Source organism: Microcaecilia unicolor, chromosome 9, assembly GCF_901765095.1.
Source record: "Microcaecilia unicolor chromosome 9, aMicUni1.1, whole genome shotgun sequence".
NCBI lineage: Eukaryota > Metazoa > Chordata > Amphibia > Gymnophiona > Siphonopidae > Microcaecilia > Microcaecilia unicolor.
The window spans coordinates 9,228,894-9,255,272 of record NC_044039.1 but is presented as its reverse complement, the minus strand read 5'-3'; the positions used below and the strand labels follow the sequence as shown (position 1 = coordinate 9,255,272).

The window sequence follows — 26,379 nt, the reverse complement described above, 5'->3', positions numbered from 1 at the left end:
CAGGTTCCTCTCCCCCCTCAGTTATTACGGTTGTAGCTGCCGCTCTTCGCAGGTTCCTCTCCCCCCTCAGTTATTAAGGTTGCAGCTGCCGCTCTTCGCAGGTTCCTCTCCCCCCTCAGTTATTAAGGTTGCAGCTGCCGCTCTTCGCAGGTTCCTCTCCCCCCTCAGTTATTAAGGTTGCAGCTGCCGCTCTGCACAGGTTCCTCTCCCCCCTCAGTTATTACGGTTGTAGCTGCCGCTCTTCGCAGGTTCCTCTCCCCCCCCCCAGTTATTATGGTTGTAGCTGCCGCTCTTCGCAGGTTCCTCTCCCCCCCCCCCAGTTATTATGGTTGTAGCTGCCGCTCTTCGCAAGTTCCTCTCCCCCCCCCCGTTATTAAGGTTGTACCTGCCGCTCTTCACAGGTTCCTCTCCCCCCTCAGTTATTAAGGTTGTAGCTGACTCTCTGCGCAGGTTCCTCTCCCCCCTCAGTTATTAAGGTTGTTCCTGCCACTCTGCGCACTTTCCCCGTCTATATGCTCTTTTATGAGTAGAAATACTCTATCACAGCAAGTCATCTTAGGCACCACGAAGGGACCCATAGAGCCAATTCTGTAACAGTTCAAGGGCATCCTAAGCCATTTATAGAATATTAACATGAAGCTGCATTGGAGCACTGTGCACTTACTTACAACAGGTCCATGGCTAGCATTAAGTGGCCCCACGGTCCACTTTGGGCTCAGGCTCACCCAGTGGCAGCACCCCCATAATGTGGCTGGCAGGTATCCCCAAGCCCCACCAGCTGAAAACTCCCAACACCTCTCCCTCCTGTGTACCTTTTAATTAGCAGATCCTCACCAGCAGTGAGCAGCGTGACTGATACAAAACTGTTCATGCCGACCCCACAGCCTTCCTTCTCACATACTCCATCTATGTGAAGAAAAAGGCCAGCTGTGGGGCCAGCGTGAGCAGTGTGCTCGCTGCCAGCGACGATCTGCTCTTTAAAAAGGTACATGGGGCTGCAGCCCGAACCACCTGGAGTACCACAGTGGCGAGGAGCCATGATGCAATGTTGTATGCTGGAAAAGAAGAAAGTGGGAGACCTGGCCTCAAGGCGGGGAGACCAGTTCTGCAAAGTTTGGTTACCTTTTTGGGACACTCTGACACCAGCTGCGAGAAGCAGACTTTTGAACTGTTAGAGGATTGGTGGGGGGGGGGGGGGGGGGGGGGGGGAAGGGAGAAAACGATGTAAAACTGATGACACTCACTGTGTGATGTTTACCAAGCAATATGTAAAATGTGCGATGGTATGCTGATTGATGTATTGTGTACATGTGTCATCAATAAAAACCGTTAAAAAAAAAAAGGTACATGGGGGAAGGGGGTTGAGAGACCAGATCGCTTGCGGGTGGAGGATTGAGAGATGGGATCCCCTGTGGGGCGGAGTTCTGCCCACCCAATTTGGTCCCAGACCCACCCAAAATTGAATGTGTGGTGACACCCCTGAGCATTAGCAAGGAAGGAGAATGGCTATGCTATTGAACTGTTACTTATGCCACCTTTCCCCCCCAACTCCCAACCCTACTCTCCAACTATCAGCAATCCAAAGACCTAAATCCCTCTTCTTGAAGCTGCATCACTTTGCCTGGGAGAGAGTGGGCAAAGTGGCAGAGTATTGTTTATTGCCAGGGGTAGAAAAGATGGAAGGCAGTCAAGGTAGTATTAGTTCCAGACCTTCATGCTTGTTGACCACCTCCAGAACATCTACTCTGGTGTATATTTATACCACCAGTTGCAATACCAACGACTTGCTTGAGGCAGGTTATACTATATCTATGTACATAAAGGTCTAGCGATAAGGTATGGACATTGGTTTGTAGCGTGCCGCAAAGCATGATGCCTAGGTTTGGAAATGAACTTGGTTTTATCATTCCAATTAAGCAGCATAGAAAGCATTATGGAGTACACACTGCAAGGTCTTGAAGGAGACAGGGTGGATGGTGTGGGGGTAGGGTGGGTGGAAGAAGGATGTTTACCAGTTGCAACATGATGTAATTTCCATGGCAAAAGGTACAGAATGATCTTGGAGCTTATATCCCATATTATCGCAAACAAGTTTAAGTTCAATGTGGCTTACAATAAACAGTATAGGATACATAAAGAATAATGCATAAGAAAGTAATTTGTTGTAAAAATCCAATTTTACAATACAGTATCATAAACATACCGGGATAGCTATGGACGTTTAACGTTTAGAAAATCTATTATGAATGAGAAATTGTACATGAAGCAAAGAGAAAGTTAATGGTAAATAGAGTAATAACCAATTCAGGTAATTAATTGTTCTTTATGAGGGTTTGCTTGAATAGGAACGATGTGAGGATTTTGCGGAATCTAGTATATTCCTGTATATTTCTTATTTTGGGCGGTCAGGAGTTCCACCATTTGGTTCCTAGGTAAGTGAAGTCTGAAGAGTGGACAGTTTTGTAGATCCATGACGCCAGGCATTTGAGGAGGCAATCAATGTAGCCTTAGAAGCAGAGCGTAGGATGCAAGAGAAAGGGGTAAAACTGTAGCCTGAGAAAAAGGTGAAAGGGTTTTGAATGCATGAAAGAGTTTCCCCACTGGAACTGTGGAAAAAGCATATCAGAATTCAAGACAAGTACAGAGAATCATTAGAAGTTGAACAGAACGAGCAAAGCTAGAGATCAAGACGGGATCTGCCATATTACAGTAGGCAGAATGGATAGGTCTTATGGTCTGTAGAATCCTGTCCTAGTCTATATGTTTTTGTAATGTGTCTCACTCCTGTTGCTTCCTCAGACATGTTTGCTCATCCCGAGTTATGGCTCCTGTGAGAGGAATTATGAACGAGGGTAGTGAAGGCAGATTACAAAGCCCAGTCTAAGTGGCCAGGTGAGGAATTTAGCTGGAGGCATAGAATTTCTAAAAGCAACCACATTTAGATGAATTACAAATCTGAGAAAGAAAATACTCATGTGTGAGATAGAGCCCGTGCAAATTAACTGAGTGGAAGGTGAAGACAATAGTGAATTATGAATTTTCTCATTTATAAGAAACAGGGCTGTGGAGTTGGAATCATGGAATCGGAAGCAATTATGACTTTTGACTCCAGCTTCAAAAACAAAACAAAATAAAAACTTACAACAGTACTGCATATTTCATTTGACAGCATTTCTTTTTGTTCAGACTTCAAATAAATATATTTTGTGGTGTCTTAGTCCTTAAGAAATATCCTGTGTTTCTATAATTAATCAATTTCTCTTAGATTTACTATGCATCATAGGAGTTTCAGTCAGACAGTAGAAAAACAGAGGAGTCGGAGTTGAAGGTTTATTTTACTGACTGTGCAGCCCTGATATCACATTCTAGTAATCAATCCTAGAAGTTCTAAAATCTGACTAACCCAACTTTTCCCTTCCACATATAACCCAATTTGTATGGCAGCCCAGGAATTGTTTGGAATGTTGAATGATTATTCAGACAAACAGCGATAGACAGAATACATGGAATCTGACTGGCTGTGGAGCACAGTGTGACCCTTTTACTAAACTGCGTTAAATAAAGCCAACTGAAATAAGCATTAAAGTGTTTTGTGGCAGTTTGCCTCTTAGTGTGCGCTATTTTATTTATTTATTTATTGATATATTTCAACATTTATTTATTTTTTTTAAACATCATTTGGAAAAATCAGGGCCTCTCACTAAACCACGCTAGTGATTCCTGGCACAGCAAATGTGCCGCAGCCCAATGGGCTGCATCACATTTAATTAATTTATTTATTGGGATTTATTAACCGCCTTTATGAAGAGACTCACCCAAGGCAGTGTACAGCAGGTACAGTCAGGGCTGCCGAGAGGGGGTGGGGACAGGGGGAACAAAATTCCCTGGGCTCGGGCCTCTGGGGGGGGGGCCCGGCGCCGCAGTCCGGCCCGCCCTCCATCGCTCCCTGGCATTGAACTTAAGTGCCTCACCTTCGAAAGTGCAGCAAGCAGTGGCAGACCACTCCTTCCTTCCGTGTCCCGCCCTCGCGGAAGTTACGTCAGGCGAGGGCGGGACACGGAAGGAAGGAGTGGTCTGCCGCTGCTTGCTGCGCTTTCGAAGGTGAGGCGCTTAAGGTCAGTGCAGAGGGCCCAGGTGTGGAGAGAGGGCCCGGGGGCGGCCTTGGCCCGGGCCTGGCCCAGTCTCTCGGCGGCCCTGGGTACAGTTTAACATTAATCTTACAATTTTGTTAACAGCATAACAATAGTAAAATAACCAAGAATAAACATAAAATACAATAAATGAGGTAAACTTGAAAACAGTAAATTGAAACCTAATAACAGAACTACCGTGAAACAGTATCAAAAATACACACCTTTAAACAGAAGGAATTCAAATACCAGAGATATAATACAATGTTAGCATAATACTAATGGATGCACCTAATAATAAGCATTAGAACATTTAACTAACATAGATATGATACTAATGATTTTCTACAAAACGGGATGTGGGAATCGCTAGCATGGTTTAGTAAGAGAGATCTGCAAAAATAAAATATCAAACTGCTGCTGTTCACGTGGGCTTAGCGCACAGAAAAATCCCACGTTAGCATGTTCTAAACCCAGATTTTGCCACAGCTTGGCAAAAGGGCCCCAGAGTTTATTTGTTGCATTTGTATCCCACATTTTCCCACCAATTTGCAGGCTCAATGTGGCTTACATTATGCCGTATTGGCGATTGCCATTTACGGGTAGAAAATTACAAGTGGTATTCAGTGGCATTCCTGGGGGGGCTGACACCCGGGGCGGATTACCGATGCACCCCACCCCCCCGGGTGCAGCGCCCCCCCCCCCCCGGATGCATGCCGCTGGGGGGGGTGCCGCGCGCGCCTGTCCTCTGTTGTTCCATGCTTCTTCTCTGCCCCGGAACAGGTTACTTCCTGTTCCGGGGCAGAGAAGAAGCATGGAACAACGGAGGACAGGCAAGCGCGGCACCCCCCCCAGCGGCGGACCGCACCTACCGCCCCCCCTAGGAACGCCACTGGTGGTATTGCATTAAAGGCGTATAAATATTAAAGTAGAATACAAAGTGGTATTGCATTAAAGTTCCTGAATGATAGAGTTATAGAATAAGTTAGATAATCAACTATAGAAAGTTCATTTTTGGCACGAGAAATAAAGCGGCAGTGCGTATTGTGTAGCTTTGATTGGTGGCAGCAAAGTTTATCAGCCTAGTGTAAAGAGATCGGTTATGTCCAGTTCACGTAAAGTCTAGTCGTCTGGTCTTTAGGATGGATCATTGTGGTACGCCTTCTTGAACAGGTTGGTTTTCAGTAGTTTTCGGACGATTGTTAGGTAGCACATTGTTATGGCGTTTGGTATTTATTAAAATGTGGCCACTCCAGTGTTTTTAGTTCAATGTTTTGTATCAGATGAAGACAGATTAGATGCAGGATGCAGTCAGGAGAACAGGAGATTAAGGTGCTGTATGCACTCAGTTCTTTTTGAAATTACAAATTAATAATTAGAAAAAAAAAGCATTGTGATTTAGAGTTTAAGATACCTATTTACTGAGCCACATTAACACTTGCATTAACTTTTGAGCTCTGTGTTAAATTGGATGCTTTAATGCAGCACACTAAACACCTAACACCAAATTTTATATTGGGGGTGGGGAGTGTGAATGTAGTTAATACAGGTTTCATTAACACACTAATATGCCGGATAATGTGTCTCCAGAGGGGTTAAATGCATTCCGCATTACAGATCATGTGTTAGCCTGAGGTAGCAGCCATTACCCTGCATTAGCAGCACAGCTGCCCTTCTCCTCAGATGCCAGGAAGGGCCCCTCCAGTTAGCTCAGATGTTTTGATAGTGAGTGTTAACTATAAAACCTTAGATTTAGTAAATAGGGGAGTTCCAAGCTCAAGTTTGTATAGCACCTACATATTTACATTCAGGTACAGTGAGCATTTTCCTGACCCTGGAGTACACTCTGGTAAATTAATATACACTGCTAGACTAACATTCAGAAGAAGTTCAGAAGAAATGGATCCTCAGGAGCTTAGCCGAGATTGGGTGGCAGAGCTGGTAGTGGGAGGCGGGGATAGTGCTGGGCAGACTTATATGGTCTGTGCCAGAGCCGGCGGTGGGAGGCGGGGCTGGTGGTTGGGAGGCGGGGATAGTGCTGGGCAGACTTATACGGTCTGTGCCAGAGCCAGTGGTTGGGAGGCGGGGCTGGTGGTTGGGAGGCGGGGATAGTGCTGGGCAGACTTATACAGTCTGTGCCAGAGCCGGTGGTGGGAGATGGGACTAGTGGTTGGGAGGCGGGGATAGTGCTGGGCAGACTTATACGGTCTGTGCCCTGAAGAGCACAGGTACAAATCAAAGTAGGGTATACACAAAAAGTAGCACACATGAGTTGTCTTGTTGGGCAGACTGGATGGACCGTGCAGGTCTTTTTCTGCCGTCATCTACTATGTTATGTTACATTCAGGTACAGTAAGCATTTTTCTGACCCTGGAGTACACTCTGGTAAATTAATATACACTGCTAGACTAACATTCAGAAGAAGTTCAGAAGAAATGGATCCTCAGGAGCTTAGCCGAGATTGGGTGGCAGAGCTGGTAGTGGGAGGTGGGGCTGGTGGTTGGGAGGCGGCGATAGTGCTGGGCAGACTTATACGGTCTGTGTCCTGAAGAGCACAAGTACAAATCAAAGTAGGGTATACACAAAAAGTAGCACATATGAGTTTATCTTGTTGGGCAGACTGGATGGACCATGCAGGTCTTTTTTCTGCCGTCATCTACTATTTTATGTTACATTCAGGTACAGTAAGCATTTTTCTGACCCTGGAGTACCACGCTGGTAAATTAATATACACTGCTAGACTAACATTTTCAAAGTTTCACTTATATCATTGTTTCAAGATGGACATGATCCCCTGAAGCTACAGAGTTTTTTCCCTTCTCATTGTATAAAGTTATATGGTTGCTGTTAGTTCATTCAAATGCACAGAAAGTTTGAGTAAAAAGTACAATGATACTTTTTTTCTTGAGAACATACATCCCTCTGTTAGTCTGCTTTCCCCTCAAAACCCTTAAATCAGTACACTCTGCCCCAAGTCCTCAGAGGCCAGCTGATTGATGTAATAAATCTTCTACGCCTTTCAGAAAAAAAATGGATCGGTCCAGATGTACTAAAGGCTTTTCTCCATTTTGTGTCTATGGGAAAAACCTGTAGTACATCTGGCCTCGGTCTCTGTGATTAAGTTTGTACTAAAAAGTCAATTAATCAATGTGTTGTCTCTAATTTTTTCTGCTTGTTAGTCACGGGTGTCTGATTATGGCAGAAGGATTGATCTGAAGAAAGATCAATGGCAAGAGAATTAAAGAAATGCAATTGTAGGGGGGGGGGGGGGGGAAGTCACGTGAACAATCTCGGCATGGATGCTTAGGACGATCTCTCCCGTCAGCTACTAGTAAAATCCTTGTGAGTCAGTTGTTAGATGCTATTTTTTTTTCAATGCAAATTTGTTCTATCACTTCTCTGTTACATGGGGGGGGGGGGGGGGGGGGGGGGCATTTTACTGAAAATATCCAAAAATCAAGTAGTGAAAATGACCATTTTCAAACCAGAAAAACGCCTGTCTTTTTTCTTTGAAAATGACCATTTCCTAGGTGTTGTTATGCTTAGTATGTCTATCATTTGACCATTAAAAAAAAGCCCAAGTGAAAAAATGCACAAAAACAAGCCATTGGGATGTGGGGGGGGGGGGGGGGGGGCACACAGACATCCCAGCAGAACAGTGGGGCACCCTATGGGGCACTGCAGTGGACATCACATAAAAGGTTCCCGGTACACATCTCACTGTTACCCCCTTGTACAGTATGGTGAGCCCTCCAAAACCCACCAAGAACCTACTGTACATCACTACAATAGCCCTTATGCCTGCAGGTATCATCTATGTGTAGGTACAGTAGGGTTTGGTTGACTTTTTGAGGGCTCACACTTTCCATCACATGTGTACCAGTTAAGAGTGGAGTATGGGCCTGGGTCCCCTTCCCTACAGTCCACTGCACCCACCACTAGGTTACCAAATGGACCCGACGAGGGCTGTGCTTTGGTGCACAGCACTTGCATCAGGGGTCATTCAATCTTTAGTTGTTGAGAGTATAAAAACCTGTTAAAAGCTGGATGCACAACAACCGGGACCTCTGCTCTAGGTAAGAAGGATTGTTTTTCTCCCAGTGCTTAGTATTTCTACCTTCTTGCACAGTTTTTTAAAATAATGTTCAAGTGAAAAATGCACAAAATCAAGCCATTGGGATGTAGGAGGAGCCAGCTTTCCTAGTAGACTGGCCACACAGGCATCCCAGCAGGGCAGTGGGGCACCCTAGGGGGTACTACAGTGGACATCACATAAAAGGTCCCAGGTACACATCTCACCATTACCCCCTTATATTGTATGGTGAGCCCTTCAAAACCCACCAAAATCCTACCGTGCTCAACTATACACCACTACAATAGCCCTTATGGCTGCAGGTGTCACCTAAATATGGGTATAGTAGGTTTTGAGGGGCTGCCACTTTCCACCGCAAGTGTAATAGCTAGAGTGGATTATGGGTCTGGGCCACCTTGTCTGCAGTGCACTGTAGGCTAGGGTATGCCTTATGACACCCTTTCCTTTAAAAATATAGACAATATGGAAAAGCATACTATAGTATGTCAGTTTGTTCCTGCTTTTTAATCGATGTGGTTACTTCCTTTACATTGCGATCTTTCTTAAATATTCTTCAATAAAAATACCGAGACTTAAAAAAAAGAAAAAAGAGATGCAATTGTAAAGAACCGCTTTTCTGTGGAGGTCCCGACTCGTTCTGGGCTCTTTTGACAATTTGTTTTTAGTAGTTTATATACTATGAGGGTAGCATCACTTAAAAACAAGCATCAGATAGGACAAGAAGTTGACATACCACATGTTCAGAACTGCAGATGAGCAAAAAAATCATTACTGTCATTGTACATACTTGGACTTGATGAATTACTCAGGCAGTAACTAGAAACAGCTAAACTGATGTATTCTGTGGACGACGTTATTTGACTAAACACATGAAAACTTGCTAACCTTGTGAAAAATCACTGCCATAAATCTTTAATCAGCCGTTAGAGCCTCATCAGAGCGGAACACTATCAATACTGATTAAAATTCAGGGTGACAGATTGACCTATTTTGTGAAATTTTTTTTTTTTTACATGGATTGTACAAATCCTTAAAATTAGGCTTCTTCCAATTAATCAGTGACTTATGAACTGCCTGGATAGCCTGCTTTTGCCTTGAGCTTGTCTTCTGAACAGCTTTGTATATAAAGACACATCAGTGCCTGTTCTGTCTTTATAAACGGTGGCCCAATTTATCTAGATGCTCTGTTATACAACTACCCTCATACGATTGGCATTCTATATATTTTGTGCATAACACATGTGGTTATGTAATGTGAGGTTCCACACTAGGAGTCACTGACTGAGAAACGGATCTAGGTGTCATTGATGATACGTTGAAACCCTCTGCTCAGTGGGCGGCAGAAGCTAAGAAAGCAAATAGAATGTTAGGCATTATTAGGAAAGGAATGGAAAACAAAAATGAGGACGTTATAATGCCTTTGTATCGCTCCATGGTGCAACTGCACCTCGAATAGTGTGTTCAATTCTGGTCGCCCCATCTCAAAAAAGATATAGTGGAATAAGAAAAGGTACAGAGAAGGGTGATGAAAATGATAAAGGGGGTGGGATGACTTCCCTATGAGGAAAGGCTAAGGCAGCTAGGGCTCTTCATCTTGGAGAACAGACGGCTGAGGGGAGATATGATAGAGGTCTAAACAATAATGAGTGGAATGGAACGGGTAGACATGGGGGCAAGCAATAAAGCTACAATGTAGTAAATTTCACAGAAATTGGAGAAAGTATTTCTTCACTCAACATGTAATTAGACTCTGGAATTCATTGCTTAGCATAGCAGGGTTTAAAAAAAAAGGTTTGGCTAGCTTCCTAAAAGAAAGTCCATAAGCCATTATTAAAATGGACTTGGGGAAAATCCACTGTTTATTTCTAGGATAAGCAGCATAAAATGTATTGTACTGTTTCGGGATCTTGCCAGGTATTTGTGACCTGGATTGGCCACTGTCGGAAACAAGATGCTGGGCTTGATGGACCTTTGGTCTGTCCCACTATGGCAGTACTTATGTAATTTTGGTGCCTATTTTTTTACAATTTTGCCCTTTTTTTTTTTTTTTTTTTTTGAGTGCCTTCAAGGCTCACCCATGGTCTTAACTCACATGACGAAGGTGTGGGGGTTCCTCTTTCAACACGGAGCCTATGATGCATCTTGAATTCTGGACACCACTTCTGGGGTTCAATCAATGTAAGTGCTCTGGTGAAGGAGGAGTGGCCTAGTGGTTAGGGTGGTGGACTTTGGTCCTGAGGAACTGAGTTCGATTCCCACTTCAGGCACAGGCAGCTCCTTGTGACTCTGGGCAAGTCACTTAACCCTCCATTGCCCCATGTAAGCCGCATTGAGCCTGCCATGAGTGGGAAAGCGCAGGGTACAAATGTAACAAAAATAAAATAGATACTATTGGAGATTCTACATGGAGTGTTGCTACTCTGAGATTCTACATGGAATGTTGCTATTCCACTAGCAACATTCCATGTAGAAGTCTGCGCAGGCTTCTGTTTCTGTGAGTCTGACTCAGAAGCAGAAGCCTGCGCGGCCACATTGGTGATCTGCAAGGGCCGACTTCTACATGGAATGTTGCTAGTGGAATAGCAACATTCCATGTAGAATCTCAAATAGTAGCAACAGTGGAGGAGTGGCCTAGTGGTTAGGGTGGTGGACTTTGGTCCTGGGGAACTGAGCAACTGAGTTGGATTCCCACTTCAGGCACAGGCAGCTCCTTGTGACTCTGGGCAAGTCACTTAACCCTCCATTGCCCCATGTAAGCCGCATTGAGCCTGCCATGAGTGGGAAAGCGTGGGGTACAAATGTAACAAAAAAAAAAAAGTCTTACAGAATGGTAATGACTACATGTTATCTGTAGATCTGGGGAATAGTTGTAGCATCGTTGCTCGTTGTGCATATGCTGTTCTATTTCTGTAGGCTGCCTGGACAAATGCCTGATATTTGCTAACAGCGAGAGCAGTGGCAGTTGCTCTTCAGATGTCGGCTTTGTTCTTGGTGTTGACCGGCTCTTAAGAGCTATCCTGTGACTTCAGCTGTGTCAAGTTACAGTGCCTCCCCTTACTCTTGAGTTTTGACAGTGTAATTAGGACATTCACTCTTCTTTTATAAGGTAGTTCCTTCATCTGGGGGCTTCCAGATCCAGATGTGCCCTTGAGTCAGAGTTGATTGCTGGTGATCATACTGTGGAAGACCTCCTCCCCCCCCCCCCCATGGTTTTCTTGGCATGTATTCTCCTGAGACAGAGGGTTAAGGGCCCCTTTTACCAAGCTGTGGCAAAAGGGGGCCAGTGCTGGCGTCGGTATGCGTTTTACACGTGCGCCGAGGTCCCCTTTTCCCGCAGCTGGTAAAAGGGAAGTCTCGCCTTCCTGCAGGAAATGGCCGTGCGGCAAGTAAAGCACTTGCTGGTCGGGCATTTCAGGGGGGGGGGGGAGCCCTTACTGCCACCCATTGAGGTGGCGGTAAAGGCTCCTGCGTTAACCCAACGGTAACCGGGTAGCGCGTGGCACTGCCAAATTACCGCCAGTGCTGGAAATGAACTCTAAGTGACTAGATCAAGGTCACAAAGAGCTGGCGTGGGATTTCAACCTGGGCTTTCCAGTTCTCAGCCCACTTTTGGAACTATTAAGCTACTCCTCCACCCCCTAGATAAGTAAGTTATCTCCAGAGGGAGAACCTAACAAATCTGACTAACTTCTTTGATTGAGAGTTTCTGTCTGTAAACACAGTACATAATGGCGGATAGAGATCAAAACGGTGTTTCCAGTATGCCCAGTAAGGGACTGGCATAGGATGTCACTGCTGTGCAGGTTACCCCCATTCTTTGGGCTCATCTTGCTATTAAGGAATGTTATCTGCCTAAATTACTACTACTACTTAACATTTCTAAAGCGCTACTAGGGTTACGCAGCACTGTACAGTTTTTCAAATAAGGATAGTCCCTGCTCAAAGGAGCTTACAATCTAAAGGACGAAATGTCAAGTTGGGGCAGTCTAGATTTCTTGAATAGAGGTAAAATGGTTAGGTGCCGAATGCGACATTGAAGAGGTGGGTTTTGAGTAGGGAATTGAAGATGAGTAGGGACGGGGCTTGGCCTATGGGCTCAGGGAGTTTATTCCAAGCATAGGGAGAGGCGAGGCAGAAAGGGCAGAGCCTGGAGTTGGCGGTGGTGGAGAAGGGATTTGTCCTGTGAGCGGAGGTTTCGGGTAGGAACGTAAGGGGAGATGAGGGTAGAGAGGTAATGAGGGGCTGCAGATCGAGTGCATTTGTAGGTTAGTAGGAGAAGCTTGAACTGTATGCGGTACCTGATCGGAAGCCAGTGAAGTGACTTGAGGAGAGGGGCGATACGAGTATAACGGTCCATACGGAAGATAAGACGCGCAGCAGAGTTCTGAACGGATTGAAGGGGGGATAGATGGCTAAGTGGGAGGCCAGTGAGGAGTAGGTTGCAGTAGTCAAGGCGAGAGGTAATGAGGCAGTGGATGAGAGTTCGGGTGGTGTGCTCAGAGAGGAAGGGGCGAATTTTGCTGATGTTATAAAGAAAGAAGCGGCAGGTCTTGGCTGTCTGTTGGATATGCAACTTCAAAGTCTTCGAAACATTGCCATTTGTTCGATATGTTGTGCTCACCACCATGACCACACTTGCTGTTGTTAAAGCAATTTCACTGGTTGCCGGTCCATCAACAAATTATTTTTAAGTTTGCTATATTGACATTCAAAGCTTTCCGTGTTATCCAATTACTTATCTTCATTAACAATACCTTACTCTCCAGCTAGAGTTCTCTGTTCTATCAATGACCATTGTTTGGTTCTTCCAAATCCCCGACTTGCATACTTAGAATCGACTAGACATTGTGTCTTTTTCTTTCACTCTCCATATGTCTGTAGATTGATCAATAAACTGTTTTCAAGAACATTGTCCAAGCCTCCTCTTTGAGTCACCTTCGCCCTTTCCTGTGTGATTGCAAGTCTGCAAAGTTGTCGTTCTTCTGTACATACGTCGACACCTTTTTGTATTCCAGCACCATTTTATCTCCATCACCCTCCTCTGAGAGGGCACAATCTTGCAGCTTCATATCAGGTCTCCTAGTTATACAGCTTCTCTTCCTTCGAGAAGGTTCATTTTCTTGATCATAAAACCTTTTAAAATGTTAACATATCTTCTCTGACCTTCCTCTCCATATATTTAGGTCCTCAGGTCTCATCTCATATGTCTCCTGCTGCAGACTCTGCACCTTTAGCAACTGTATCCTTACTTGACTTACATTTATTTATTTATTAGGATTTATATACCGCCTTTTTGAAGGATGGTGCTTGGCACATACACTACTGTTGAGCATGCCCAGAATGTGAGAGGGGGAAGGAAGGAAGGAAGGAGGAGGAAGAGGTGCCAGTTGCCCAGCTCTGGACTCTTGTCGTCTGATTCAGTGCTTGATGTGCTGGCTTACGGTAGTTTTCCTTGGTGCGGGACACATTTTAAAGATCACAGTTTGTTGCTGCGCTGTTTGGCGTCACTCAATTAAGTTAAGTATACCCGTCTTTTTCAAGACAAGTTCCTTAATTCACCTTGGGATCAGACATTTATAGATACCTGATGCAGGCATTTATTTCCGAAACACGGACCGTGTCGGGTCCGATTAATAAGCTCTCTATTCTGGAATCTCCTTGTGCTTTTTTGGCTTTTTGCTCCAGCTCTGGACTTTTGGCAGCAGTTCCCACACGACGCTCTCTATCCCAACTGCAAGTGCTGAGGCTGGATCCTAGTCTCAGTAGCTCCAACAGTCCAGCCCCACTTTGAAACAACGAGCGCACCAACCATCAGTACAAGTAACATAGTAACATAGTAAATGACGGCAGATAAAGACCTTATGGTCCATCCAGTCTGCCCAACAAGATGGACTCATTTACTTGGTATGCGAAACTTTATACCCGAGTTTGATTTGTCCTTGCCATTCTCAGGGCACAGATCGTAAAAGTCTGCCCAGCACTGTTCTTATACTAAACGTTCTGAAGATTCCGGAATCCTAAAGAGTTACAAGATTCCGGAATCCAAGTAGCATGCTAATGTAGCAAGAAAGATGCAAATTGGGGTCATTTCCAATTCCCGCCAATGTGCATGGAACACATTCCACAAGATCATCCATAGTGCTGCAAACCCTATGCTAGCTCAGAGCGGTCATTAGGGTTTTGTGAAGTAGTCCCACATCAGTGTTTCATGGGTCCTTTTACTAAAGGTGCGCTGAAAATGGCCTGCGGTAGTGTTGCGGTAGTTTTGGGCTCGCGCAGATCCATTTTTCAGCACGCCTGTAAAAAAAAATGCCTTTTTCTGTTTCTGGGGGAGAGGTTTTATGACAGATTTTCAATTTGTCTAGAATTACAAGAAAAGGCAGCCCCCCCCCCCTTCAGCTGTTTAATAGTTCTACAAAAACACAGCATTTCCACATTCAAAAGGGTTCTGTAGTTTTTCGATTATCTCGAGAAAGAGAGTTATAACAAACTACAGTAAAACTGCGGGTGTGAAGCTGTGATTCCGTCATAGGGATCCAGTGAGATTTATGAAACGCTGAAATAAATGTCCCCTGGGATCCAGAGAATGAAATATTGTCTTAATAGGAATACCTTGATATATATACAGCAGGGAACTCATTCTGTAAATTACATCCACTTTCTTTGCAAGGTTTCAGAAGGCCAGATCAACTTGCAGTAGATCTTAACAGTAACTGAAGGAGACTTAAAAAAAAAAAACCAACAACAACGATGTTTTGGAAATTGGTCCCCAATAGCTTTTCTGCATCTTGCCCCTTCCTGTGTGTTTTTATATCCACAGCCTTCAAGTTAATGTGAAGCGACTTGAGAGCACCTGCAGGCGGAGGTTTGTTTTGTTCAGCCTGCCGGATTCACATTCATTTCATCAGGGAAAACTCGGTGGCTGTTTGAAACACTGCACCTTGCGCTGGTGAAAGCCAAATGGCGTTGGCAGAGAAAAGCTGGGTTTAAACCACAAAAGCCCTTAAGATGTGAAGTGACTTTCAGCAGGCGCTGTGGCTCAGAGCATGTGGTCCTAAGCTGGATCCAGGCTTCTGCTGCCCTGCTCAACTGTTTCTTGTACTTCAGACACTGACTGGTAGATGATCAAACCCCGGCGCTATTTTAGATAAAATACCGGTCTTCCAACGCCGTAGTAGAAGTACGGGAGGATTGAGCCTGAGCATGCGCTCAGCACAATCCTCCCGCACTTGTTTGACAGGTCTGGGCTGGAGACCAATGAAAAGAGAAGGACGCCCATCTTTAAATCGGAAGATGGACGTCCTCAAATGCCCTGTTGCAGGGACAGCCAAATTTCAAGGGGATGTCGGAGGTATAGCGACGGGGCAGGTGAGGACGTCAAAAATTTGGATGTTTCTGCAATGGGCAGTTAAGGACGTCCAATTTGCATGCTGGACAGAGCTCACCATTCCTCCCCAATGATCTGCAAACCCTAATGCCAGCTCGGAGCTGGTGTAGGGTTTGTCGCGGTCAGCCACTCAATCTTTGGCGAGCTGGTCGCTGATCATTGGGGATGAATGCGTTAAGCACTGATTAGCATGCATTTGCCTGCTACTTGCGCTAAGAGCCCTCGAGCGCGTTGTTTCATGCGCTCAAGGGCTCTGATCATGGGGCGGTAGCAAACGCCAGCGCTAGTATGGCACTAACAGCCTCTAGCACCGGCGTTTGCTTTTGATCACCTGCCTGTTAGTGCAAGAAACAGGGTGCACCAAAGATGGCCACAAATTGTATTTAAACTATTCAAATAGATGTTAATGGGGTCGTGCTCGGAGAACAGCACACAAACGAACCGTGCTCTTTAATGCTGGACACTTACCGCCAGCTCAAGAGCTGGCATTTTTGGGGGTGGGGGGAATAAAAGAGGATTTCTTATACCATATATAATCTTGTTGGGCAGACTGGATGGACCGTTCAGGTCTTTATCTGCCGTCATCTACTATGTTATGATTTTCTGTTTTAAATCTTCCAGTTTTGATTTGTTTTAGAAGCGGAAGGAAGCTGTGAAAGTACCGAGAAACAAAATGTGTGCGAGTCCGAGCACACCTGAAAATGAAAGCACACATCTGTGCCTGCTTTCTGCGCTGAAATATAAGCCTTCTTAAGTGAATTTTTATTTGAAAAGCTTATATTTAAAGGCACAGAAGAACAGCACCGATGTGTGCTTCACTTCCAGGTTTGCCTGGCACATGCACATAAGAGCCGTGCTTACCCCAAAATACTTATTACATTGATAACTCGCTTATCCAGCTATATAGGCGGGGTACATTATAACACTCATAAAAACAGATAAAACATTACAATCATCCAATGACCCAGAAAAGCCTGAAAACCCACCCCTCGAGCGAATGCGTTACATGTGCCAGACACGTTCATCCTCCTTCCTTTCAGTCTCATAGCGTGTATATAATTTGAATGCCATTAGCTCTGAGCATTGGAGGTCTATATTTTTAGACCGTTCCTGCAGTGTAAGGCTGGCGCTGTTTGCTGAACCCTTGGAGCAGGGACCCGTTCGACCAGGCATGCCCCTCCCCCTCCCAATACTTCATCAATCAATAACTTCTGCACACAATCGTGGGATAACCATAGGTCGCAGCTTGATTTATTAGCAATTAAAATCTTTCAATTAACATCAGTAAAGGATAGCCCCACCCCCAAGCTATAGTGTCAAAAGCATAACATCAACAGCTGCCCCCCTCCGCCGCTCGCCTTGATAGCAAAGCAGCAACTTCCATTTCCTGTTGTCACCGCAACTGTCTGGCTCCGCCCTAACAGCAAGAGCCCTGGCCTGTGTGGACCTTCACAAATTTATTCCGGGTCACCCGACCCGCCTTTAATGCCCTGGCTCATAGCCATTGCTCCTGTAGCTCGGGTTTTTGCCGCTGCAACAAATCCAACGCCATTCACCTGAAAAACAGAATTCTACAACACAGCAAAGGAAGCCTCGCCCCCCCTCAATTAAATGTGAGGGCGGGAGGGAGGGCAAAGCCACCTCCGAGGATCAGGAAACACCCTTGAGCCTCGGAGGAAGCTCAGCCTTTATTCCCTCCCCACTGCCCTGCTCCCGGCAACCTCTCTCCTGCAATCGGAAGCCAGAATCAGGCTCAAGGGCTGGCTGGCTTCTTTTAAGCCTACCAATCCTTCAGCCCCCGAGCCCTCTGGCCGAGAACACTAACCCCCCTTCACCCCCCCCTACACGCACTCTCTCCTTCCTGCTGTGAACCTTCCCAAACGGGTCCAGCCCTCGTTTAACTGGGCCCATCGAGACAAGCTTTGAGCATTGCGGCCTGAGCCTGCCCCCCCACCCCCCACCCATTGCTTGCAGCCTACCAGAACCAGATCAAAAGCTTCATTCTCCTGTTCTTCAGCATTTCCATGGGTCAGATCCCAGATCCTACCATAAATCTACTGAAGTTGGCCACCAGGTTAACACGTACTAGTACTGTTAATGCAAGTTAGTACTTTAGGAGCTCTTGTACTAAGATGCCTAAGCGCCAATGCGCGTCAAATTAGAACTACCATCCGGCTACCACTTGCCCCGGGCGGTAATTCAAATTTTTTTCTATTTTGTACCGTGTGTCGCTAACCGGGCAGTAATCGGCAGTGTAAGCGCGCTGACGATTACCGCCCGGTTAACACGTGAGACCTTTACCGCTAAGTCAATGGGTGGCGGTAAGGTTTCGGGTCCAAAATAGAAGAGCATTGATTTTTATTTTGCCGCACGTCCATTTTCAGCAAAAAGGCCTTTTTTTTGCAGGCGTGCTGAAAAATGGACCTGCGCGCGTCCAATACACATGCCTACACCAGTGCAGGCCATTTTTTGGGCGCACCTTAGTAAAAGGACCCCTTAGTAAGTAAATCTTGTATAAAATGATGCCTGTGCTAAACATGTTAGCCAGTGGCGTAGCCACAGGTGGGCCTGGGTGGGCCGGGGCCCACCCATCAGTAGCACATGTTTAGCAGTAGCTGGTGGGGATCCCAAGCGCCGCCAGCTGAAGGCTTCCCCCTGATGGTAACGAAAACGCTACTCTCCACGATACCGGCACCTGCGCATGCTCAGTTTTCAGCATAAGCCTGCTGCAGACTGCCAAGGTGGAAAGAAGCGTTTTCCCGCCAGCTGAGATATTTTTTTCGTGGTGGGGGTGGGGGGGGGGGGGGGGAGGGAGAAAACTTGGTGCCCACCCACTGCTTGGCCAGGCCCACCCAAAATCTGTTGTCTGGCTACGCCCCTGATGTTAGCAGACGTCCTTCAGCAAATCGAGTCCAAACTGTTCATAGTTGTGCAGTCATTATGTGCGTGGCTTTCATTAGTCCATACGTTTAGGATCTGGGATCCTAACGTATGGCCTAATGGGCAAAGGTACACCTAAGCCTAATATTTTGGGTGGGCCTGAGTCCAAGGTGGGTGGGCATGGAATTCATGCCCTCCCCCCGTCCCTAGCCCCCCTCTGCTCTGCTCTTCATCCCTCCCTCCACCTGCAAGACCACAACATTAAATACCTGAGCAGGAGGGGGATCTACAAACCCCGCCAGCTGAAGATTTCCTCCTGCTCAGATATTCAGCGCTCTTCCAAACAAGCCAGCAGCACTTTCCTTGAGCTGATGCCATGGCCAGCAGGCTGTGCATGCATGAAAACTAAGCATGTGAAGAGGGGCTGGTGTTGGTTTCAGCTCCAGGCAAGTGGCTGCCTGAGAAGGAGGAAATCTTCAGCCGACGGGGTTTGAGGACCTCTGCAAGCTATAGCAAGAGTGCACAATTTTGGGTGGGCCAGAGTCCAAATAAGGTGGGTCCTGGCCCACCCATGGCTACGCCACTGTACTCAGTCAAGTTTAGAGCACCCTAACAGCCAAAATCAGCATGCATTAGATGCAAAAGCTGGGTGCTAATTGTTGGGGGGAGTGTCCAGCATGCCCTCAGGAATTAACGCATGGACACGCACATTAGCATGCCTAGATCCTGGTCACACTGGGTGTGGCTGCACAGCGCCTCCCACTGAGGAGGTGCTAAATGAAGTCACGCTAACTGCACAAACGAAAGCTACCGTGCCTCAAGTACCGTGCGCTCACTGCATTATGCAGCCCGTTACCCACCTAATTTCTGCTCCCTAACGCAATATAGGGTCAACGCATTTGGAAGCACACTTCTGTGCCCTAATTCACATAACAGCTTAACACACTTCAGTAAAAGACCACCAAAGAGAGGGAGAGCAGAGCAGAGGGAGCAGCTGGTGAAGGGGCCTGCAGAAATGACGAGAGAAAGAAAGAAAGAAAGAAAGAAAGAGATAAAGGGGTTACTGTGAAAGAGATGGGAAGAAATGGAGAATATCTTGTGTTCTCCGTGGTCCTGCCACCAGTAGTTCAGTCGTGGCCCTTGGGAGAGTGGCGCACCATAGTATCCTATGTGTGGGATCTTAACATAAAGGAATCCTGTTCAGAAGGAATGGATCCTCAGAAGCTTAGCTGAGATTGGGTGGCAGAGCTAGTGGTGGGAGGCGGGGCTAGTGGGCAGACTTATATGGTCTGTGCCAGAACCGGTGGTGGGAGGCGGGGCTAGTGGTTGGGAGGCGGGGATAGTGCTGGCCAGACTTATACGGTCTGTGCCCTGAAGAGCATAGGTACAAATCAAGGGAAGGTATACACAAAAAGTAGCACATATGAGTTTTATCTTGTTGGGCAGACTGGATGGACTGTGCAGGTCTTTTTCTGCCGTCATCTACTATGTTACTGTGTTTACATTGATTCACATGGAGAGTGGAAGTAATAGGGGACCAACTGAAGAAAAATCGACAAGGCTATTTTCTGCCTTTCAGGATTCCTCTTCGTCAAAGCACACCGCAACGATCCATCATATACACCCTAATGCAATACCACTTTTTCTCTGGTCCCGAATTGTGATCTCTTCATACTTGTTTGATTAAATTTACCATGTTATTCATGTTCTCTATGTATCACCACTTGTTATCTCTAACTCTGGATTGGCGATAGCCATGACTGAACAATGTAAGCCACATTGAGCCTGCAAACGGGTGGGAGAATGTGGGATACAAATGCAGCAAATAAATATGTTCCTGACTTCTTAAAAGTCTGTGGGGGCAACTCTCACATAAGTGCATTAGGAAACACGAACAGCCAGACATTAACCAGGAGATGCAAAGGTTAAAAAAATAGTCAGACCCAATAGTTGCAAATATTTTGTTTGTTAGCATAGGTATATGAAATCCAGTTCTGTTTAGGTTGCACAACCTAACCGAAAAATGAGACATTTGTAAACCTGGTAAATGCAATACACAAACTCGGGGTTTAACTACAAACGTGTAATGATTCTCTTGCATGTAGAATCACACAAACTTAAAAAAAAAAAAATCAAACGGAGGGAAAAGACCTCATAACTGGAAAGCAGAATTTTATTTTTTTCACCTGCTTCAATCAATCAACAGTTCCATTTCTTCACTGGTCATTAAAAAAAAACCCTCCACCGATACAATCATTTTAGTCCAGTTTTTATGTCAAAAACTTTATTTTAAATAATTTCCTGATTTATATTTCAGTGTTCTTCATTAAAAAATTAACAACCCAAAGGGAAGTAAACCAGTCACGTGTCTGTTCAACAATCCTGACGGGACCCATTTTGCCCAACTTATGAGTTTCTTCGGGGGTTTCCGCTCAATATAAGTCTATTTTCTTATGGTCAGATAAGTGTATAACTATAATCTTCCTGCAAACCATTAAAATGGATTTAAAAGTTGCAACATCAAAATGACAATCTGCCTGCACTGCTTCCTAAAGTGAAAGGCTGCTGCTATTTAAGGTGATTTTGAACACCAGAGAGAGGTAAACATTTCCCCCCTTTAAATCATTTCCATGTCTCATAAAGGCGCAGTCAGCTGACAGGCAGACCTCAAAGAAGCTGTAGATAGCAAAGGGGAATTTTTTTTTAAAGTATGTGTGTATTTAATAAGAAACACTAGACTAAATCCCTGCAGGCTCATGTGCACAGTTTAACTAGTGCCTTTCCGTTAAAAAAAAAAAAAATCACTGCTTACATGTTTGGTGATTTATACATGTAAATAGCAAGATTCTGGAATCCTAAAGAGTGACAAGATTCCATGCAGAATCTCAAAGAGTAGCAACATTCCGTGTAGAACTCCCCAAAACAGCAAGATTCTGGAATCGTAAAGAGTGACAAGATTCCATGCAAGATTCGTAACCACTTGCCTACACCTACCCTCCTCTCCTCCTTCCTGCGCACATTAATTGATTTGATTTGCTTACTTTATTTCTTGTCTATTAGATTGTAAGCTCTTTGAGCAGGGACTGTCTTTCTTCTATGTTTGTGCAGCGCTGCGTACGCCTTGTAGCGCTATAGAAATGGTAAATAGTAGTAATAGTAGTAGTAAACCATCTAAAAATCTATATAGAAATGTATGTGTTTTGCCTTCCAGTAAACCATATATATTCACACATATCTTTGCCATAAGTTCACATACGCATGTGTTTCACACATTCCTTATACTTTGTTTTCAGAATTATCATTCAAATCTCTTTTAGTTTTTTTTTTTTTATATACATGTAACTTTTTAACTCTATTGTGTCCATTATGTTTATTAATTTTTTATTTACATATAAATGTATGTTTTTATAGACTCCTGATGCAGGCCTGACGGCCGAAACACGACGTTGTGTGGAGTCTTCTAACTTTCAATAAACTTTTAATCGAAGAACATCTTCCAGTTTCTGGTAGCCTCGGTCGCTCTCTCACTTTTTTTGTGTTTTGCTGTCTTTACCGTGGGGCGTTTGAGTTCTCCGCTTGCCCGCGGATGTCCTCTCACACAGGGGCGTAGCCAGACAACAGATTTTGGGTGGGCCTAGGGAAGAACTGGGTGGGCACCAATTGTTCTCCCCCCTCCCCCAACCACCACCCAAAAAATATCTCAACTGGTGGGAAAACGCTTCTTTCCACCTTGGCAGTCTGCAGCAGGCATGGGCTGAAAACTGAACATACCCAGGTGCCGGTATCATGGAGAGTAACATTTTTGTTACTATCAGGAGGAAGTCTTCAGCTGGCCGAGCTTGGGATCCCACCAGCTACCACTAAATGGGTGCTACTGTTGGGTGGGCCTGAGACCTAAGTGGGTGGGCCCCGGCCCACCTGTGGCTACGCCACTGCGTCTCACAACCGTCTAAAATCGCCCACTTAATCTATTAAAACAGTGAAATCACATTCAAGCCTCTTCCTTCAGATGCAGGACAACCCCCCCCCCCCCCCGGTCAGACGCTGCTTCATTTCCTCTATGTCAAAAGTTCTGGCCCTTGGAGCCGTGCCCCCCCCCCCCCCCACTTTGACTAATGAGCAGAAAAAACCCCTCTCTCCTTTTGCCTGGACGGTGCTGATGGCTCATTACAGTGTGCAAGAGAAAATATGGTTTTATTTTGGGCAATAAACTGTCACTCATTAAACACTTCGCTCTGCCTCCGAGGCGTTGTGAGTAGGACGATTAACTTCACACCTGCCCCAAAAACTTCTCCCACCCTACAAAAAATTTACTACAAGGTAAATGATTGTATAACCTGCTACAACTTCCACGGTTGTATTTGAACTAGGACGTCAACATGGATCAAACTCCGATTAAAGCTTCCTATGCAGTCAGTGACTAGCACAAATCTTCGTCTCGTTCAAAGGAACGAAACGACATAGTTTGGGAGAGAAAAATGCAATGCACAGAGTTGTGGGACATCTGACACGCCCCCCCCCCCCCCTGTCGTCTCTAATAATGCGCGTCTTTGTTGATTTTTTTAAAAATATCATTTTGCAGCGATCAATCTTTCCAGATGACTAAAGTGGCAATTGCAAAACCGGCACCGGACTTCGCTTATTCAGGATGCCAAGTGAGCTCGGGGAAGGTGCTTTCTTTTGGGTCTGGTGCAGAATTCTTAATCACACAGTTAAATTCCTTTCCCCCGAGACGGAAAAAAAAAAATAAAGATTAATTTTGAAATGCGAACTGAAGCAGCGTTAGTCGCGGACAACACGTGAGAAACGAGATAAATCTGGCTGAATCTAAAACTCCTGGGAGCTTTCTATGGAGGACAAAAAAACTTTTTTGGAGGATAAAGTTTCCTGTATGTGTTTTGCTCAAGAGTGTAACTGCGAAAGAAACAAAACAAAACAAAAAACAGACCTTAAACCCTTTCTCTACTGTAGTACGGTGCCCTGTAGTTGTTCCCGTTTCAAAATACACACGTTGGGACTTGAGGAAGGGAGTGCCAGCTCCCGAGAGCTAGTCAATAAATGCACTCAGTCCAACAAGAAGGTATCACCCCGTATTGCTCAGTTGTAAAACAGGTGAATTAAAAGTCTTCTCACATCAGACGGCAGAAACCTGCGCTCTGCCATCCACCTGAAATTTCGTGTTTGCTAAGGGTAGGGGATAGTAATGCTCGCTTCCCACCCTGCCTGCCCTCGCAAGACACAGACGAACAGACAAGCAGCACCCGGAGGAGCTCAAAGCTTACACAACACGCATTCTCAGATGCGCAAACACACACGAGCGTGTCTTCATTCAGAATTTCGGTGCAAAACGGCTCAGAAGCCAGGGTGACTGTGACTCGCTTGCAGACCGCAGTTATGGGACCTAAGGTCTAGCCTCCAATGCATGCTAAGATTTCCTCTGCATCCAGGCGAATTTCAGGATTTTTTTTTTCCCTTCAACGCGCTGTCCAACAAATAACTATAATCCCCAAAGAAATGCAGTTCAAGATCAAACTGCTGATGTTTAAAAACAACGCTCTCTCTATTCAGAGGGTAGCTGCATGATTTCACAGGAGCAGAGTAGGTTCATTTCACGTGGACGTCCTAAATCAGTTACAGATTACATCAGCAGTCCAAAGCCTGATCCTATGAGCCAAAGGTAAAGATAAAAAGCATTTTGCAGGGGCTGTTGCCTCATTTTTAATTGCCCTACAAACGATATACAGTATAGTAATTCTTTGTGTAGTAACAAGGCTTGATTTTGCAATTCTAAGAAGATCAACACTTATAAAGGTTTTACAACCCCAGACATCGTAAATCTAACTTTGGAAGCCAAAGCTAAAACGGATTGTAGGTGCCAGAGCCCAGTCTGGGATGCTGCTATGCCGCGCATTTGCTACATGGAAAACTAAGCAGGGTTAGTGCATTTAAGGGCATCTTTGCAAGAAATTAGAGACTAATCAGCAAGATGCTTATGCTAAAAAGATGTTTCTGTATTCGTGCATCATTCCCTAGACAAGATATGCCCCTGAGTTTCTCCCCCCACCTCCCTACCCCCACCATGCCTTTCATCTTGTGCAGAAAACTGTGCATCGAGCAACATGCACGGGGCACTTACAGGTAGGAGGTGAAAAGGCTGAGGTTCCTGGGCAGCTCCGTGAGCCCCAGGCCCGAGCAGTCGACCCTCAGCAGCATGCCGTCCTCCTCGCACTGACAGGCGGCTGGGCAGCCCCTCTGCCGCCCCGCCGGCCCGGCCCTTGCTGCAGCCAGCAGCAACTGCAGGCACAGCGCGAGCCGGAGCAGCGCCCTCGCGACCATTCTGCCAGCCTTCGGCTTCCGCCCTCGCGCCGCTTCAGTCATTATTAAGTGGGTCCAGCGCTGAGCACACGGAGCTCGTGCACTCACTGCTGCAGTCTGGGGCCTCGAGCCTCGCGCGCGCTGCTTTAAAGAGCTCCGGCCAGCACCGCGCGCCCGCTGACGTCACTGCTCTAGCGCTCCAGCCACTCTGGGGTGGGGAGGGGGCAAAAAGTGAGACAGAAGAGGAGGAGCGCAGAGGGGGCAGAGACCCTAGGAGTGCACACATCCAACGATCCCCCTTAGAATATACTAGTAGCGGGTAATAGTAGTGGTGACAGTAATAATTTGTAGGACTTGTGTGTTTCCAAAAATACTAGGACTAGGGGGCATGCGATGAAGCTGCAAGGTAGTAAATTTAATACGAATCGAAGAAAATGTTTCTTCACTCAACGTGTAATTAAACTCTGGAATTCGTTGCCAGAGAATGTGGGAAAGGCGGTTAGCTTAGCAGGGTTTTAAAAAAAAGGTCTGGACTGCTTCCTAAAGGAAAAGTCCATAGACCATTAGTAAAATGACGGGGAAAATCCACAGTTTATTTCTGGAATAAGCAGCATAAAATATATTGAGCTGTTCTGGGATCTTGCCAGGTATTTGTGACCTGAATAAGGATTGGCCACTGTTGGAAACAGGGATGCTGGGCTTGATGGACCTTTTGATCTGTCTCAGTGTTCTTTGGGGGTCCTTATTCTTGCCTGTGGTGTATTTGCAACTACAGATTTACCCCAAGCTTTCCCAGAACAAGTGGAGCTAAAAGGCAGAGCAAATAGTACGGTGGAACAGTATTTACTTAAACTGGTGGGATATTCTAGGCTTATTTAACTTGGGAGAAAGCGCACAGAACCCATTGTTTACCCTGCTCCTTTCACTATACAATCAATCTTATTCTGTATGTATTCACTTCTTTCATATACACGACGGCTGAAGATAGGAGCCAAAGGAGGAAGGTTGAGCTGTGGACACATGCTGTGGACTTGGCCTTATTTAATTAGTCTGAATTCATTTGTTCAGTTAGTTCATAACTTCTACTGTGAAATGCGCCCTCCCTGATCTGTTCAGAACTTGCCTACTCGATTTTGGGAATGCATTATGCTGTGCTTTTCATTCATGTTGCTTCCAGGATGGAATAAAGTTTATCCTTTTTTCAGTGAGGAAATTTATATTCTTTGCCCCAGGGCAGAACCAGAATTAGCTGTGTGTCCTATGCCAATCTACGCACAGAGAGTTGCAATTCATTTAAGTTCAAAAGCTTGTTTTGATGGACCAGTTTAACTTTGGTCTGGACCCATGGTACATGATCCTGGACACATGGGGTCTAGTGTACTGGGAGAGGTCAGGATAGCATGCTGGGAGGGCAATTGTGTATGTGGGGGGGGGCATAGGAGCCAACTTTTCAAAATTATTAGGGGTGCTAAGTCCAGTAGAAATAACCTCTCCCTGGACATATACAAGGAATTTTGTTAATATTGGGGGTGTGTTGGGGGGGGGGGGAGGAACATGGGGAGGAGGCTTGGAAG

The 26,379-nt window shown here is 45.6% G+C and overlaps 1 protein-coding gene across 1 annotated transcript in view; it reads right to left on the bottom strand.

Moving 5' to 3' along the window:
• Window positions 1-24,909, bottom strand: part of LGR5 (leucine rich repeat containing G protein-coupled receptor 5) — a 140,467-nt gene extending 115,558 nt beyond the window's left edge. Inside the window, exon 1 of the mRNA XM_030214381.1 lies at window positions 24,627-24,909. Within this exon, the coding sequence (XP_030070241.1) occupies window positions 24,627-24,868 (242 nt within the window). The 5' untranslated portion in view covers window positions 24,869-24,909. The remainder of the gene's footprint in view (window positions 1-24,626) is intronic.
• Window positions 24,910-26,379: the final 1,470 nt, after the last annotated feature.